At 34.9% G+C, this 18,393-nt stretch overlaps 1 protein-coding gene across 1 annotated transcript in view; it reads right to left on the bottom strand.

The window, feature by feature from the left end:
* Nucleotides 1–4,600: 4,600 nt before the first annotated feature.
* The window catches only part of LOC134826239 (PRA1 family protein 3-like), a 55,756-nt gene continuing 41,963 nt past the window's right edge, over nucleotides 4,601–18,393 (bottom strand). The window contains exons 2-5 of the mRNA XM_063838543.1: nucleotides 12,158–12,343; nucleotides 6,701–6,801; nucleotides 6,370–6,450; nucleotides 4,601–6,187 (exon numbers count right to left, since the gene is read on the bottom strand). Of these exons, the coding sequence (XP_063694613.1) occupies nucleotides 6,021–6,187; nucleotides 6,370–6,450; nucleotides 6,701–6,801; nucleotides 12,158–12,339 (531 nt within the window). The 5' untranslated portion in view covers nucleotides 12,340–12,343 and the 3' untranslated portion in view covers nucleotides 4,601–6,020. The remainder of the gene's footprint in view (nucleotides 6,188–6,369; nucleotides 6,451–6,700; nucleotides 6,802–12,157; nucleotides 12,344–18,393) is intronic.

The raw sequence follows: 18,393 nt of genomic DNA, 5'->3' as shown, positions 1-18,393 counted from the left end.
CATTCTGAAAATTGACGACGACCTTCCAATAAAGCTTTCACAACTGTCCGAAAAATTTGATGGATATCGGAGTTGATATAGTGTTCAAAATGGGACAAAATACGCTGCTTTTAGCTGTAACATGAACATAATGTCTGATGGTTGGATATGCTTTAAACTTTTCGGACACTTTCCTTGTAAGTCTATGAGTAAGCTTACCAATTTTTGTTGCAATTGGAGGTCGGGAAGAATACTCAATATCTATTTGTTTGAAGAAAATTGTGCTGGCCGAAATTAGCGCTAAAAAACCATCCTACAGTCGGCACGCGCGGCTCACTGTCGATGGCGCACTACCTAATCACCCCACATGACGTAGGGTAAACCCAGCAGACCTTACCGGCTAGCGATATTACTACAGGGTGATCGCCTTTTCACAGCTTGTTGAGCTCCGCGCGCGCTCGTGAGTTCATTGCATTTGTACGCTTCAAACATTCCAAAGATGCAATTGTACCGCGTACCACGTGATACGATTCAGCCAATCAGAGAACAACAATCTGCAAAGTTAAACCTGCGCAGTTTTATATGACCTAAAATATGACTTTTCGCGATAATTCAAAATCTACGTTGTTTTTAATTTTCCCCCTGGGGGGAAACGTTATTTTTACAAGGCGAACATTTTATTGAAAACCAGACGTTTCTATCTCTTTTACTTTCAAAGTTAGGCTCCAGCCAGTAAGGTTTCCTGGGAAAATGCTTCCACGGAGAGTTATGGGCAAAAAAACGTTTTGGTCACGTGACAGGCTAGTAAAACATGAATTCGATTGTTTAGGGCCCGGGTTAGGGTTAGGGTTGTGGTAAGGGTTATGGTTAGCTTCGGGGTTATGGTTAGGCCTAGGGTTGGTCGTTGGAATTAGGGTTATTGTAAAACCGTTTTGTACGGCCGGCTGCAAAACCATAAAAACCAAAATCACGTGAAATTTTTGGGCGAGCGAATTAGTAAAAGCCGGTAAGCCGAGATCCGCCCAGTTAATTCCATATTGATTGAATTTGAAAATCGTGTATACAGTATATTTCTATTATGTAACTATATATTTCTATTATGTAACTGTATATGCTTGTAGCGCGATGCACTACTGGGTCGCGCGCGCATCAAATAATGCTTCTCGTATGCAGATCGGCGAGATGCGAAGGATTGACATCGTGAATCAACTATATGCTTATTTTTTATGCATTTTGATATGACACGGATCTGTGCAAAGTAGTAACACTAACTCGAAATAGTATGCTATCAATTAGTGCCTAGTGTGTAGTGGGATACGACACATGCAACATGGTGAAATTAACGATTTAATTGATCGGTTCAGCGCCAATAATAATTTAATTCAGAATATCTCGAAAAATAACTTTGCGCAGGCTAGTCAGGAACGTGGGCGACATTGCTAGGTAACCTCCTGATCCCTACTAATTGGACACATCGCACGTGCTAATTATCAATTTTGATATTTCCACATTCATACGCTTGAAAATACAACTCATACAACTATTCTTAATCATTTAAAATGGTTTTCTCTACGCTCTTCACCAAAGGCAAATTCAAAAGATCTAGTTACGAGAACACAGAGGTTGAAAGCATCAACATCGAACCCGTTTTCTCGGTTCCCGTTCCCGGATCAAACTCTCGCGAGGAAAGAAATAGCTCCTTCGCTCTTCCAGGATTTATTGGAGAAAATTCAGAAGAGGTTCTTGAATATACTGATTGGACTGAATCCTTCACAAGTTGTGAAGAGACTAAAGCCATGCCTTCCTTTAATTTACTCCCCAATGGAAGAAGGAAGAAGAGTTTCCGAACGAAGATGGAAGATCAGGAACTCCTTCAGTAGGAAAATGAATTTCCGAAGAGCTGCGTACGCAGTCGATAGTCGGTCTACCTCGTTGGGAGACAGTCTTACTGCATCATCAAAGATGTTAAAGACTTTTGTCCGTGACACCATGGAACGGCTGAGGCCAACTGAGGCCAACTGGGCAGACTTTGACGAGCTGTTCAGTGGAACCAACACACAGTTCATTCCACTCATGAACATGAACCCTATGACAAGAAGATGAAGAGGTGTTTAGAGAATAAAAAAGGATACTTAAAGTCTAAAGAAGACCGAAACTGATGTACAACTCTTATGTAGGTTTATACATTATAAGCTGCTAATGCAAACATCACAAAGAAAAATGACTGAAGTTCCCTCCGAAGATCGAGGCGAAACTGACGGCGAAGAAACAAAATTGCATTTCACATTATTCATTACCTATTATTGTTGTTATTACAAAAGATGAAAAAAATCTGAAAAAACCCAAAAAGTACAAAAAAATACATATCACAATGCTGGCAAGCATTACCGTCGCCCTTATATTCACAACACTATTTACCCCCTATACGATTATATCCCCTTTATTGTTTTCCAGGCATTAAGACTCATCGAAAGTAGTTCAGCAGGTACATTTAAGTTCAAAACATTCTAATTCAATGTTGAAGATGACAGGAATAAGAAATAGTTGTATGGAGGTTTTTAAGAAATTTGCGCAAAATACGCGCCAGCATGTTATACGAAATTAGGTAAAAAACCCAAAATCGCCATATTCAGGTGCCTTAAAAACCATGTTAAAATTGAGTTAGAGATCTGAAACTTTGCAGGGCGTCTAGACCTTGTCCAAATCGACTGTAAAAAAAATGTCATGTTTCAGGAGTATCGGGAAGTGGGTTTTCTGGAACCCCTGTTTTACAACAGATTGTCGTGAAGATATATATGTATGTATAGACGCTTTTTGCAGTCAATTGTAGCCTACATTTAAGTGTCCGTAGATTCAAAAGTATAAACGATACAGTCATTTCGAACCACAGGTTTTAAAGATAATTGTTTAAGCTTTAGTTTACATTGTATTGAAAAATAATTTAACGTCATCATCATCACTTGATGACGTCATCAAGTTAAGTGTTTTTAAAACTTGACTTTTGACAAAGTAACAACTTTTTAAATCGATTTTACACTATTAAGGAGTAATTTTATTCAAAATCTGAGGACATTTTCATCTTAGATAATTGTTCAAGCATTCCGAAAATCTACCGGAATAGTTTCCTACCTTGCTCCTTCATAAAGATATTTGCTATTGAAGTTAGTGCTTTTTTGAAGAATAATTTTATAAAAACACAAAAGTTGTGAATTAGTATTCTCTGGTGTTGGGCCATCCCTTGGGTTGTGGAGCTCAATTTTGCTTCTTAAAGGTGTAAATTGTGTTATAGGCTAGTTTTAAAGTTAAAAATCGAAAAGTTGCACACGTGGGGACACGCCCAAATTCATTTAAAATCGCTAAAATCGCTAAAAATTTTGATTTTCACGATTTTTATCAACTTTGGAGTCCCGCTGTGATCCAAGTTCTTTTTGAAATCTTCTGAAACTTTGCATGCTTATCAAACTATATATTAAATACCACTATGCAAAAATTTACGGTGATTCAATATTGTATGCGCACGCGACGTCCGCTCAAAGTTTGCACGTGCGAAAGGTGAGAAATTTGCTCATTCGTGATTTCGAATATATTCTGCTTTCCACGATATTTAAATGGCATTATATATGAATTTAATGCCAACTTGAATGAGTAAAAAGTGCCATATTCAGTCGGTTATCGACAGAAATACCTAACTAAACACAAGGAAACGTTTTCAAAGGCAGAATTTCGAAATCGTCGAAATTACCTCCTTGTTAATGAAGTTTCGACTAGCTGTGTAAATTATCCTGACATTATAATCAAAAAGAGATGATATTTGACCAAAACCCATAATCATGGGTAGAGTGTACCGCTGCCAGTGTCTCTCTTTTCCAAACAAAAGGAAATGATATTAATTTGAGGAACAGTCCGCTAATGCAAATTGATACCGAGAATGAAATCGGTCGCTCGCTTTTTCCATTCGATCACGGCTTACGAATTGTAATAAAGCTTATTGATTTGAAAAAGCGAGCGACCGATTTCATTCTCGGTATCAATTTGCATTAGCGGACTGTTCCTCAAATTAATATCATTTCCTTTTGTTTGGAAAAGAGAGACACTGGCAGCGGTACACTCTACCCATGATTATGGGTTTTGGTCAAATTCCATAATCACAAAAAAATATTTTCTATTTATTCTTACCACTTTCCGAGACCCGGACCCGAATTTGTAGTTTTACTTGTACTAAAAGCTAATCATAAGCGAACAAATCGAGGACAATCAAACTCATAACTGGAAAAACTGTATCTTCTGGTGTGATGAATTCAATCAGATATTAGGTCCGGGATCATGTTCAAATAATCAGTTTTGCTGTTTTTTCTCTAGAGATTTTTTCATATGAACAGGGTTTCGACTTATTTACCTATTTCAAATGTATTTCATTTCGCCTTCTCTTTCAAATTCAGGTGAACGATGTAGCGCTCTCAGCTGTCGCTTGGCCTGGGTTAAAGAGTTTAAAATGATTGAGTAGGCGAAAGGTCATGTTTTCTGGCGGTCCAGCAGATTAGCTTTAACTTAAAATTAAATTTACATTTGGTGTTCATAAATTAAACACCGCGCCGAAGGAAACGAAATAATATGAGACAGCTTGACGTTTCATTGGCTAAACTGTTGAAGTCAACAATGATAAAAATAACAACAAGACCATGAAAAACAACAACATAAAGCTGCTCATAAGATAGGTCTTCAGACATGACAGACACACAATAGAATGTCGCAGACATTTAGATGGTAACGTTGTCGAATGAAACTGGCCCCTGCAAGCTCGGGAGGCGATGCCATTTGTTTCGAAACATTGATTGCACTGAGTCAGCCATTATTCAATCTTTCAATGTAGCTACCTATACCATTCACAGGAACAGCAGTCATCAATACTAGTCAAACTCCAAGATTCAAGGTGTCACGTGTCAAACAGTACCGCTCATAAGGAAGTCAGGTTTGCTGCAGAAGTCATTAGCCTATGTCATTCGACAACTTTATAGTTACCTTACGAGACATATTTATATGGTACGAAATTTGGGGATTTTTGGAAAAAATGGGAAAAAATCCTCATATTTTCGTACTGAATTTCTAAAATTTCGTACTGAATTACTGTATTTCTGAAAAAAATCCCCATATTTTCGTTCCCCCATAATTTCGATCCCCGCTAATTATGATCCACATAAATATGTCTTGTAAGGTATACAGTATGTTAAATATTAAAATCGACGCAAAAGTTGTGAATCTCGGATACTATATTAGAAATTGAGCGTTTGCCGTTTATCTTTCTATGCTTTTGCTGTGGTTACAGTATTACAACCAAATAAAATTGTATTTACCCATGTGCAAAAACACTAAATGACTAAAAACAATTTAACAAGAGCATCGTACATTTATAGCACAATGAATTCTAAAAGATTACAAATAAATTGATGATACGGACAAAGAATCATTAAAATTAGAAATACATGAAATATCATTATCATCTCATTTTATTAAGAAGCATTTATCTTTTTGAAATACTGTAAGTAATGTTTAAAACATTTGAACTTTCAAATAATTAAAACGTTGTTGGATCACATGTCAGATTGTAATTTACGATTAACGCGAATTATTGGTGCTAGTATTATCTGATGGTGAAAATTCCAGCTGTAATCGACCAGTATCTCGATTCTCTACACACACAAATATTGACATAAGCAAGAAACTTCTATTAATATTACTTAACTTCGTTATTATAGACTATTTAAAGACTATTATTAAAGACTATTTCCAAATTCCAGCAGTCGCGATTGTACCAACTGTACACATATATAGAATCTCAAAATAAGTTTACCAGAACTTAGTTTTAAACAACATTAAAAAGCATTTAACTTATGATAATTGATCAACGAAATCTAGATTAGATTCTATCGTCCATAAATCTAGTCATGTTCAATTTTAAAATCAACCAGTACTACCATTATCTTTTCCGACCTCTAACATACCTAATAATGATAATACATAATAAAACCAACGTCAAAACGTCTCTATTTGGCCTTTTCCATCGACGCCAAACGTTTGAAATAGTCAGTGTTAGCCTCTAAACACTCCAAAATGTGAGCCATAGGTGTAGGAACCACCCTCAACGTCTCAACTGCACTGTTCATCTTGTTCTTCATGTTCCGGGTACGCAGGGAAGCATGGATAAACGATACTGAAATAGATAATTTCAAAATTTAAGAAAGAAGATCTACACTTATTCTGCCAGTGCTGATGATACTCGTGACCAAGGCTTTGACCACGATACTCGTGACCAAGGCTTTGACCACTTGCTTCATCTAAAATCTCTACTCTGAAAACATAGTGTTTATCTTTAAAAAGATTTTTAAAACTAACGTAGAATGGGGATGAAGATGGAGCAAACAGTGTACATAACGGCCGGGGTGTGTCCCATCAAACCAGCCAGCAGTCCGATACCTGGGAGGAAATAGTCTTAATATATAATAGAAAATAGTCTTAATAACCCAAATAATATTTAAATATACAGGGGGAGTATATATATAAGCTACTCAGCGAGATTGTGTAATAGTTGAAATATAGTTGTCGTTAAGGCGTGGGCGAGGAAAAGTTTGAATTTACATTTAGATGCAAAATCAATCGATTTATTTGTAATTGTATCTATGGATGAGATTGCAAAGAATAAGAATATGAAAAGAAATGTACGTACCTGCAGCAGGCATAAGCCCGTATCTTGTTTTCAAGGTTAGAGCTCCCAATATCAGAGTTATGATAAACATTCCTGTCAGATATCTCGCCATGTTCACGGCACTGCAGAAATTTACAATTTAGTGAACATATAGTGACAATTAAGTGATACTTAAGTGACAATTTAGTAACAATTTAGTGACAATTTAGTGACAATTTAGTAACAATTTAGTGACAATTTAGTAACAATTTAGTAACAATTTAGTAACAATTTAGTGACAATTTAGTGACAATTTAGTGACAATTTAGTAACAATTTAGTAACAATTTAGTAACAATTTAGTAACAATTTAGTAACAATTTAGCAACAATTTAGTAACAATTTAGTAACAATTTAGTAACAATTTAGTAACAATTTAGTAATAATTTAATGACGAATATGTGATAATATAAGATGCATTTATTATCATAAACCAGTGAAAAATATGAATATATGAGTCACCACTGCACTATTATATCAGGTATCCCTAGAAGTATGGTTTGCAGAAAAATACCTTCAGTCTCATACAGTGAAAATATCTTCAGTCTCATGCAGTGAAAATACTGGTTTTATTAAACAAAAGCCATAATATCACGTTTGAGAGGAGCAGGTACGTGCCACGTTCATAAAATAAAATTTAAAAAAGCATTAAACGCGAGTTGGTGGCTATTGTTGGCAAAATTTTAATAGCGTTTCGTCATGATCACTGCAAAGTGCAATTGATTTTTGCAATAGATACAAAACATTTCATAAGAAAACTTGTGAGCTGATATTTTATTTAATGAAAAGCTGTATGTCCAGAATGATATTTTAAATCTGGAATAGCCTTTAAAACGGCACGGTTTCTGTCCAGGGTCCGTATTAGGCATTTTCTTCGGCAGGTCTGTGATCCACCTTTAAAGCGCGTATCTTTTTCACCAACACAACAACCAACACACCCAAAAAACCGATGAGAATGGCTTCTCCAGCCATACAGCAAACAAATATCGTGATCAGCGGAGGGTTCTGACTTGGCTTTGCATCGGGTTTGTCACACTTCAGTCCACGCTTCTTTTCATTTTGACACGTGATCTTCAAAGCAGGATGGAAGTCAAATTCTTTGAAGCCATAACCAGGTTTGCAACTTACTGAGATGTTGCTGCCCGGTAAGTAGAAAGGTAATTTACCTTCAACCTGGCCGTTAGGGATCTTGATCTTGTTCCTTTGACACAGGGCAAGGTGCTCCGCAGGGAGGAGGAATCTCAGAGTGTTTAGGTAGTGCACACTGTTAGAAGACAGCAAGGTGATGTACGTTTTATTACTCTTTATTGAGAAGAAGCATTTGTTGTCGTTTTCTGTTGAATCTGTCCTGCTTGTTAAGCTATAAAATGTCCCACTGGCTATTTCAAAGAGTTGATCTTCGTTATCATCTTGACAAGCAGCTACAGAATCCACAACAATACCGTTATCCACAGTTGTACTGTCTTTACGTACTTCCAGGCATTTGCCCAGAGAGTTTGATTGGATTAGTTTCATTTTAGTCTCATTTTCATTTCCGGTTCTGTTGGTGTTTTTCTTTAACGTCCACGTTATACCATCTGTGCAATCAATCCACTTTATCTCCATCGACCTCCCGAATCCTAAACACTGGCGACTGTGAACGTCTTGGATTAAAACCCCCCCTAAATCCTCACTTGTTTTTAGAGTGTTTTCAATTGTTCTACACGGGACCGAAGGACTTCTTTCATAATTCATTAAGCATTCGATATCTCCGATGACATCGAAAGAGCAATTTTTCGCATCAAATGATGGTTCCATCAAAAATGGAAAGTTGTTGTAAAGGCTGCAAGTTGATGATTGAAATTCGACAGTAAACGATTTGCAACTTTTGTGGTACCAACAGTACATCTTGCAAGAATCTATGCTTTCAGCAGAGAAACTTGCAACAACTGGACCAATGATGTAGTTTCGAGATTCACGAGAGGTGCAGAAGTAGTAACATTGATCCGAAATTGGTGTTGTGTTCATAAAGATGAAAGATTTGGAGTCTCCAGCTTCCACAGGGTTAGGGATTCTGTTTTGGGGTTTGAACGACTCTCCAGACACGATAAGAACCATCACAACAACTGCTAACAACATCTCCTCCACTCCGTGGACTTAGCTGCGTATTTTTTTACCGGTTACATCTTTGAAAAATTTTTAGTCTACCGATTTTATTAAAAATTTAATGTTCAATCACCAGCTGCCATCTTTTGAGGTTGAGGCCAACGATTAACAGGTTTGTTGACTAAATCACCAGGTATAAAGAGTTGAAAATGTTTAGATACGAAAAATACACTGTTCCTAAATCAACTAACTCTATTTGGTACACGCGGTACTCTAGTTCGTTAGTCATTACATTCATTAAATTCATGGCCTGCAAATTGTAATACCACATGATCTGTTCATGACGTGAACCGTTGAATCTCAAGCAGAAAATGCAAATGGAGGGAACATATTTGTCGAACTAAAGTACGCTACCTGGAATCTAGTTCGACACAATGTTCAACAGGGGTGATTTCTGGAGAACTCTAGTTGTCGAACGAGAGCCAGTTATCAGCCGTATTTCCTGGTTAAATGTGACGTGTACGTTACCCAGCCATACAAGGCATGATTCTCATGTTTACAGTGGGATTTACTGATACAAATGGAGATGCAAGAATGGCTTCAAATTTAAAAGACCACCTTAAATGAGGACAATGCCCCTTTTAACATATTAAACCTATTAAAGCAGATGTGACAATATCAACGGATCAAAAACTTTGCAGGACCTTGTTAAACACCGGAAAAGTTTTGTGCTGAAGGAACGCAAAATTAATTTCCCCGAATATTTGGGCCGGAAACCGAAAGGAAAATAATGAACAACTCCGGAAATTTCAAATTACACATTTTATATTTTTGGGCCCAACTGTGTACAAAATTTAAAATAGATATAAATTTTTGGAAATTTCTAAATTTTGGTGAAATTTACAAATTGAAATTAAAAGGGTGAGATCAAATTCAAAAAAGAAATGTTCCAAAAGGGTATAGTACCAGTAACCCCGGGTACCTTAAAGGCCATAAGGGGCCCCATTTTTCAAGAAAAAATAACGGCAATTTTAATTTATATAAATTTTTACTCCCTAATTTGAAACATAATAACGTAACAAAGGTCACCGACTTAACGAAAATCAAAATAAATATACTTAATTCCCAAAAATGGGAAACCCCGATTGAGCGGGTTCCCCAAATTTTTTGCAGAGCAAATTTCATAAATTTTTTCCGCGTGTTTAAATTTTTTTGCAACCACACTTTTGGGGCATTGGGCCTTGTGCTAAATTTTGAAAATGCTTTTTCTTCAAATCCAAATGTAATATTATAATTTATTCAACGGGCATTTTTTGCCAATAAGGATTAGTCGCAAAAACGGGAAATATAAATTTTAATAATAACGGAAAGTAAATACTAAGAATTTGTAAATTGTTCATTTTTCCAAAATTTTCCCAAAGGTTCAAATTGGGGCCCAAATTTTGTGGGCCAAAAAATTTTCTTTTTTAATCACACTAATTTGTTTACATAATTTTAAAAACTCGGGTTGAATTGTCTCGGGAAGCAAAGGGTTTTCCCAAAAAAGTAACCTTATAATTGACCAAAAAACCCCTGGTCGAAAAATTTGTAAAAAAGATTTGTTCAAAGTATTTTTGAAAATACTTGATTGGACCACAACCCAAAATTTTTTCTTTTTCCCCCACTAAAGAACAAATCTGGATGGATTTCCGTAATGGTCCGAAACCCTTAAAACCCGGGGCGGGACTCCGATTAAAAAAACTTGAGAACCCACAAAATTTTTCTTAAATTTTTTCAGTTCAAACCAGCTTTTTAGTTAGGCCCGTATTAAACCGAAAAATAATTCTTTTTTCAACCGTAGACCCCAAAAAATTCTGGAACTCGATTTCCCCCTGGTTATATAATGATTTGGAAGGAACCCCCCTTTAAAAACTGGGGGTTCCAAATGGGACCTGAAAGAAAAATACAACCAAAATTTTTATGGGGTTTTTTTCCACCTTTTTTTACATATTTTTCTTATAAGAAAATTTTAATTTTTTGTTTTTTTTTTAAAAAAAAATGAAACCCAAACCCGGAAAAATTTTTTCCAACCCGGGAGAACCATTTAAATATCCGGCGGATCCTAAATTCAAGGATCCTCGGTCCAAATTTAAACTTAAAAAAATTTTTTAAGTAAAACATACCTAAGATTTAATTTTTTATTTAATATAACAAAAAGTGAAAACTAAAATTAATTACATTATTTTTTTTTCACCCTTGAAAGCTCTACACCAACTTAAAAATTTTTGGAAAAAGAAAAAATGCTGAAAGTATTCAGTTTAGACTGGCCAAAGGAGTGAAAATTTTGCGGTGAATCCATAAACAGCAGCCTCCTGGGGTACCATACCCTTTATTTAAAAGAATTAGGGGAGTTTAATTTGTCCAAGACAAAAAAACCGCAATTAAAACTTGATATGTTTGATTATTTTTATTTTCCCTTAAATACTTTAATCACAATGTGTAAAAATGATCTCATTTCTAATCCATAAAAACCAAGAATAACCAAATTTTTAAAAATCCGAGGATTTGAATGTACAGGAAGTAAATTTGGTTGGCCATAATCCCAAAATTGAAAAAAGTCCATAAATAATGCCAAAAAAACCTTTTCATTTGTTTAAATTTTGATTTTGGTCCATAGTTTAATTTAGAATGTGAACGGCCCCCCCAAATTTCTAATACTTTTCAGTAAAGAAGACGGTGGTTTGAAAATTTTCCCCCAAAAGAGGGGTGATTGACCGGAAGGTTCTTTTTTGAACCTAATGAAACCTCTGGGGGTTTCAATTCGGGTTTCTCAACTTTTTGGGAAGTGATGGTTTTGAGTAACTTTGCAAGGGAAGGAAAAGAGGGTCTGCGGGGGCTTTTGGTCCAAATCCCATCCTCTTTCTTTTATTTTTGAAAGAAGGAATAAACAATATTACTTTGGTTTTTCAATTTGTGGGAGAAGGGGGAAACCCACAATATTAATGGGTTAAAATCCCCCAAACCTCTTTTTTATTTTTTCTCCCATGAAAAATTTAAAAGTAAAGGTAAAATTTTGGTTAAAAAATTTTTCGAAATGTTAAAGTTTTACCCTATGAGATATTTTTTGTTTTGGGGGTTTTATAAACCATTTTTTAAATGGGCTCCGTGAACGTGGAATAAGTAGTAGATTGTTCCGCTCACATGCATCCCTTGATTGGTTGCAATTGTTCAATCAGGCATACCTAAGCAAACAATTCCCAAACACAAAACACATTAAAATGGTAACAGATATATACATATATATCGTCTCGCTTTATATATATAGTAAGATGGTAAAAACACATAAAATTCAGAAAACAAAACTATACCTACAAACCTATAAAAGACGATGATTAGGATGAAGATGACGAAGTAGTTTGTTTGATAATAGAGCAGGTTCTGTTTGACCCTGTTGTACCACCTCCCACTCTCGCTGACTGCAGGGGAGGTAAATGTGGCGTCCGTCACAAAGTCTGCTATGGTCCGGAACGGAGCCACTTCTACACGCGGTCCCTCCATTGCTAGCAGGAATTTTCAATGTTAATATATGCAGAAATAGTAAACAAATTCAAGATTATGTAATGAAACTGAGTCTAAAATGGGGTGAAAGTTAAGATATCTGAAGAACCCCAACTTTAACGACAATGTTGCAAGTTCGAGTGAGAAAGTTCACTGACAGTCCGATGAGAATACATTGCAATTGTCAACACTCTCTAACCAGTGAGACAAAACGGTGAAAATGTAACGCAAAGTTTGTGAGTTCTGTACATATGTATATTATATAACATCAAATAGAAGGGTAACAAATCTGAAAGTACGAATATATGTTATAAAATTTGCACTGGAAACTAGTATATTATACATTTACTTTATACAATAACTTATGAGTAACGTCTCAGCATGATTGATTACTATAATTTAAACTTAATATTTGTGTAAACTGTACAAAATACTCTGACTCAAAATATACGAATTAGGGTAAAAAACTCTGTTGGAAAAACCTCAATAAAAACTTAACAAAATCTCAAAAAATTACTATCGATCTTACATTGATATCTACTACGACTGAATTCTACCAATTTGATTTGGAATTTAACCGATAAATCATCACAAACTAAGAAATCGATTGTTAACTAAAACTATTGGGTTGTACACGACTTGCTCAGGTAAGGTACAGAAAGATAACATGATTTACTCTTTTGGATGGAAGATTACATATTTTGATGCAGAGTGGTAAATTGTTCACTCTCTGATGATAACTCTTTGTATTTGAACTCGTTGTTACTCTTTGTATATTACTCTCTGACAGAAGTGAGTCGTCCCGTCTTATTGCTAGCTTGCACTTTCGTTTCTTTACCTGTGGACGATGCTCTGGAATGAGCAAATCAGTCTCCCAATAAAAATCAGTCTCCTAATTACACTAATCAGTGTCTTAATAGTAATACTAATCAGTCTCACAATACAACAGAGAAATGCGGTATAAAATATCGTGGAGTACGTGATCGTCCAACACGCTTATTATAAATTCGGATAGTATTTTTGCAGATTTTCTGGCTGATAAGGAGCGGAAGTGAGTTGGAAGTACTCACCTAGTGGCTTCTCCCACTCTGATTATAGAGATAACGTCTATAATCCACTGATAGAGCAGATATGTGGGCATGCTTCCGCCCTTCTTCACCTCTGTTGCTGTCAGACCTGAAGTAATTAGTTAGATTGGGGTTGTGGTGACGAAGCTTGAAATTAAGTAAATATTTGGAGATCAGTGAACTGTCGGTCTATGCTGATTTCTGATAACTGAGATAAGTATAATTTAATCTCTTACCTTTGAGTCGGTCATTTGCTTTATGGATGTCAACTTTTACGTCTTTGCCAAGAGGATCGAATTGAGCCAGTCTCTTCAATAGCTCACTGTTCAAATGCTGAAATAATAAAAAATAAGTTTGCACTTTGCGCGTACTTATAAAATTTGTAAGTATGGGGCTCCACGTCCGTAATTAGATTGGCGGGTTTGGGAGACTGCAGCAGCATGCATCATGTTTATATAAGAATATGTGTGAAGTCACCCAAATAAGTGACTCAACTCACGCCAAGGTAAACACTTTTTGTATGTACTTTTTTTTGCAGTTTGTATGATGATCGTAAAAAATTTAAAATATGAGTTATTTTCATTTATTCATTTATTTTGTCCCCGTTTGTTTGTCCCCACGAGTTTGAACACTGGGACCTACTGCGGACGCCGCGAAAATGAACTGGGTATATGGCTGGGTGGATATGAATTATGATTGGTTGAGTTAAAATTGACCTAAAGTTCTAATTATAGACATTACTACTAATTTATATTTTAAAATGGTATAATACTTATTAGATTTTGACTTGCGTTATACTTTCAGCAATACTCATACTAATGCACTTAATAGTTTAAGACGCTGTAAATTATTTCATGATTTGTGATTAATATAATACATAAATTAGGCAGACGTAATTGTTTATCTGTTGCAAGCTCTATGCCATGATTGGTTATATTCAATGGATGTTGATAACAGTGATGGGGTATATCTAAACCGCCGCTCGCGCTGCAGGTAGGTACATCACTGACGTGCTTTAAGCTGGCTTTTCCTTTTATGATTGTAAAATGTAAGATCTCTAACCTCTAAGAACGAAACTTCCGGCGTAAATAATGTATCTGGACATCTATTGTTACGAACGGAAATTTGTTTACTCACCAGAACGGGCATGTTTATAGCCAGATACTGAATACTCATTATACAGGGTATAGACCATCAGTATGACACCGTAACATTTCATAGTTATCTTGGTTAGTATTGCTGGGTAACAAATGCACACGTTGTCATATTATAAATCTAGCGTAACCACTAAACCACTTATACCCTAGCCTACAATAGAGTTCCTGTTATTCAGGTAGTATAATTCATGTCTATTACATTTAAAAGTTTGCCGAATTTGCCTAATCGTTAATGGGTAACGGTAATGGTAATCTAGTAAAAGAGCAAGAAGTAGGCTAAGCAGCTCTGATACATTGAGGGTATTATACTTGTGCATTACGAGCATTGTGACAAATTTAAGCCGCCATCGTCCCACACAGCAGCTTCTTGGACACCTTACCATGGTGCTTTGTTATGCAGGACAGTTACAGCTCCTGGTTGAACTCACTTCTGGGACAACCTGATCGCTCTACACTCTTGAGGGTGTGAGATTTGACATATTCTACAATTAAGCGTCTAGTTAAGCCATTTGCTTCGTTGTAGAGTACAATGGTATGAAGGTAAGATAGCCGGATCTGAGGCTGTTATAGTGAGCACTGTCCATTATGAACCGTGAGCCCAGGGACTGTATATCAGCCTGGCTAATACTACTAATTGTACGTCGATGCTACTTTAATACATCGATATATAGCTTAGCGTATATTATACGTGACAATTCATAAGGTATTAATCAGAATCTGGTTTTTGTATGCTTGATCCACGGCGCGGACCACGGGGTACTTATATTAGAATTTAGTCAATGCTGACCATCCTTGACCATGCCCCTTTTCTAATTTCGGCCTACTTAATTTAACTACCTTTAAAACGATTTTTTACTTTGACATTTAAAAAATTTTAAAGGGGTTTAGGATTCGGTGATTTAAGTAACCCGGGTTAGCCCCTAGATCTTAACCCGTTCAATTAAATTTTGAAAAAAGCACAATTTAAAAAAGGGGTTTTAATAATGTGAAAAATTGTATTCGTTTAAATTATGAAAGAAGGGGATAACTTAATTTTTAAGTTAAAATATACCTGCAGTCTTTTAAATACCAGCAGTTGTTAAATTTTCAATATTCCATAACCAAAAAAAGATAAGATTAAAATAAGTTTAAAAAAGCGAGATTTTTTTAAAACTAATCAATAGAATTCCTGTGGTTTAAATTACCTTTAAACGGTTATAGTAATTCCTTTTTAAAGCATGTTTTAAATCCAAAAATATTGTTAAAGGGAAAATAATTTAAAATTTTAATGAACTGACCCGAGAACCTTACCCCAAAAATTCTTTTCGGTTTTTTCTCCCAGTCCCTTTTTTCCCCCCTTACATTGCCGTGGCTCTTTTCACATTTTCGAAACTTTTTTGGGTATTATACTTACTAAATGGTTGTCCTCGGGGAAACTTATTAAAGAATTTCCTTTGGTTTAATAATCCCGACTCATTCTTTTGTCCCTTTAAATTTTGGCCAATTGTTCGGCTCCCGCCGTTTTTCCCCCTTCCTTTTTTGGCACGTATTAAAAAAAATAGTGTTTTGGATTCCTTTTATTTTTTATTATGAAAGAACTTTAAAATTTTATTTTATCCTATGCCTACGACATATGTCCCTTTTAAAAGCCATGTTGATAACAAGACCCTTATTTTTTGGTTTTTTTCCGCTCCAAAATTAAGGTTTTTTTTTAAACCCCTTCTTAGTGACATAATTTAAAAACAGTAAAATCGCTGTAATCCATATTTAATTTTAAATATAAATGTATTGGAGAAGCCTTCGCCCTCAAAATTTAAGTTTTTTTTCAAATCAGTTTCATTTCATGATTTCGACTGATTTTTTCCCGTTTAAAAGACCCAAAAAAGAACTTTTAATTGCGCAATTAAATAAAATTACCCAAAAAAATTAAATTCCCCAAATTATCCTTTGTTCTAATTAAAAAACGGAAAGTTTTTAAATGTGGACCTTGTTTTGGGAAACATTGAGAAATTTTAAATTTGTTTTTAAAAAATTAAAAACATTCCTTGAAAAGCTTCCTTAATCCCTTAATAACTTTCTAAAACGACGGAGTTACCAAAATTTTTTGTTATTTTTTCTTTATTGGAAAAGGAAAGAAAGGAATTCCATTTTGCCTGAATTTATTTTGACATTATTTAAAAAATTTCGAAAATTAATTTTTTTAAATAAAAATGAAAGTTTTAGCTTGGATTTGTTTGATTATATGACGATAATAATTGAAAATAAACGATATGGGTTTTAAAAAAACATAAAGGGATTTTGGAAAACTTTTATATAAATAAATTTTTATTCCCCCCCCCCCCCCCCATTTAACCCCCCCATAAAATTTTTCATAATGTTTTAATTGTACATATCAATAAAATTTTGGAACCAAAAAAAATCTTTTGGGTTTTGGTCTTTGGGTTTTTTAAACGATTGTATAATTCAAATTTTTATTTTTTTTTACGTTCTTTTTTTTGAAAATGTGTTTAATTTTATTTATAAACCAAGTTATAAATTTTGTTAAAAATTAAATTAAAAATTTAATTCCCTTAAAGAATTTAAACGTCTCTTTAAATATCGACCTTGTTTTGGGTCATGGAATAAGAAATATTATTATAGTTAGGGACAATTAAAAGTCCAATGTTTTTAAGTATTATACGTTAAAATAATTCATGAACGATTTGAATTCAACAAAAAAAGAACAAATTAACTTTCCTACTAGCAGGATGTGGTTTTGAACCTGGGTACAAAAATTCGAAATCCCCTTTTTCCCCCAAATATGTTTATTAGGATTCTACTTGTTGCTTTCCTTCACATTCTTTTTTCCCTAACTTATGTTAATGAAACATTTCTGTTCAACCATATAATAAGTAATTATTTTGAAGTGTCAACGGCCCCTTTTTGGGCCCTTTTTTGGCCTGATAAACAGGTTGTTTAAATTTTTGTCTTGTCAAGGGTTTTGCGAGTAAGTTTTTTCCATATTGTTTTTCCGTTCATCTATACCAAATTATACGCTTAAAGGAAATTAACGGCCAATTGTAATTTATGGGTTTCTTCACTGCAATGGGGAACCATGGGGGAAAATTATTCGCCCCACACCTTAAACCCCAATAAGATGTACCCAGTGGAACTCCCTGTTCCTTTTGGAATTGGAAAACCCCTCATTTCCCTACTTTAAAAAAAAATGTTTTTAACGTTTTACCGTTCATATGTTATAATGAACATCAATTCCCTTTTTGAATCCTTCTCGTACAGTAACCCGTCTTTGGTCGAAAAAAGGGCTTTACGGGTCTTTGGTTTTCCCAAAATTGATTGCTTTCCGACAAAATTCCTTTTTGGCCTGAATTTCAAAACAATCTTATCTCCCACCTTAAGAAAAATTTTAAACCAAAAAGTTAGGTTTACTATTCCTCTGCCAATTCTATTCCAAAACGGATTGACATTTTTACGTGAAAAAGTGTAAAATCGTTTCAAAAACAAAGGAATAATATATAAGCTGGGAGGGAACCCCCTCTTTTCCACATGTTAGTTTTCCTAAACTCCAATATCACTTTCTGACTTGTTTTTTTCGGGGTTTCAAAAAACCCAGAAGGCACGAGTGAATTTGCTCGCTGTTAATTTGCTTAACGGAACATAACCTCCCCATGATCCTATTGTTTAATAATAGAAAAGGGGTTTTAGTTACGTGCTTCCGGGTTTTTAAAACCTTTATAATTAAACATAACCATATTGTCTGTTTAAAAAAGACTAAAACTTCCCCTTTTTAAAAAAAACAGGCTTAAAATTTCTATAACCCCTTTACTATAAAACTTCAAGACAAAATAAATCAA

Source organism: Bolinopsis microptera, chromosome 2 (assembly GCF_026151205.1).
Source record: "Bolinopsis microptera isolate Bmic1 chromosome 2, MBARI_Bmic_1.0, whole genome shotgun sequence".
Taxonomy (NCBI): Eukaryota; Metazoa; Ctenophora; class Tentaculata; order Lobata; family Bolinopsidae; genus Bolinopsis; species Bolinopsis microptera.
This window is presented reverse-complemented; position numbering and strand designations above follow the sequence as displayed.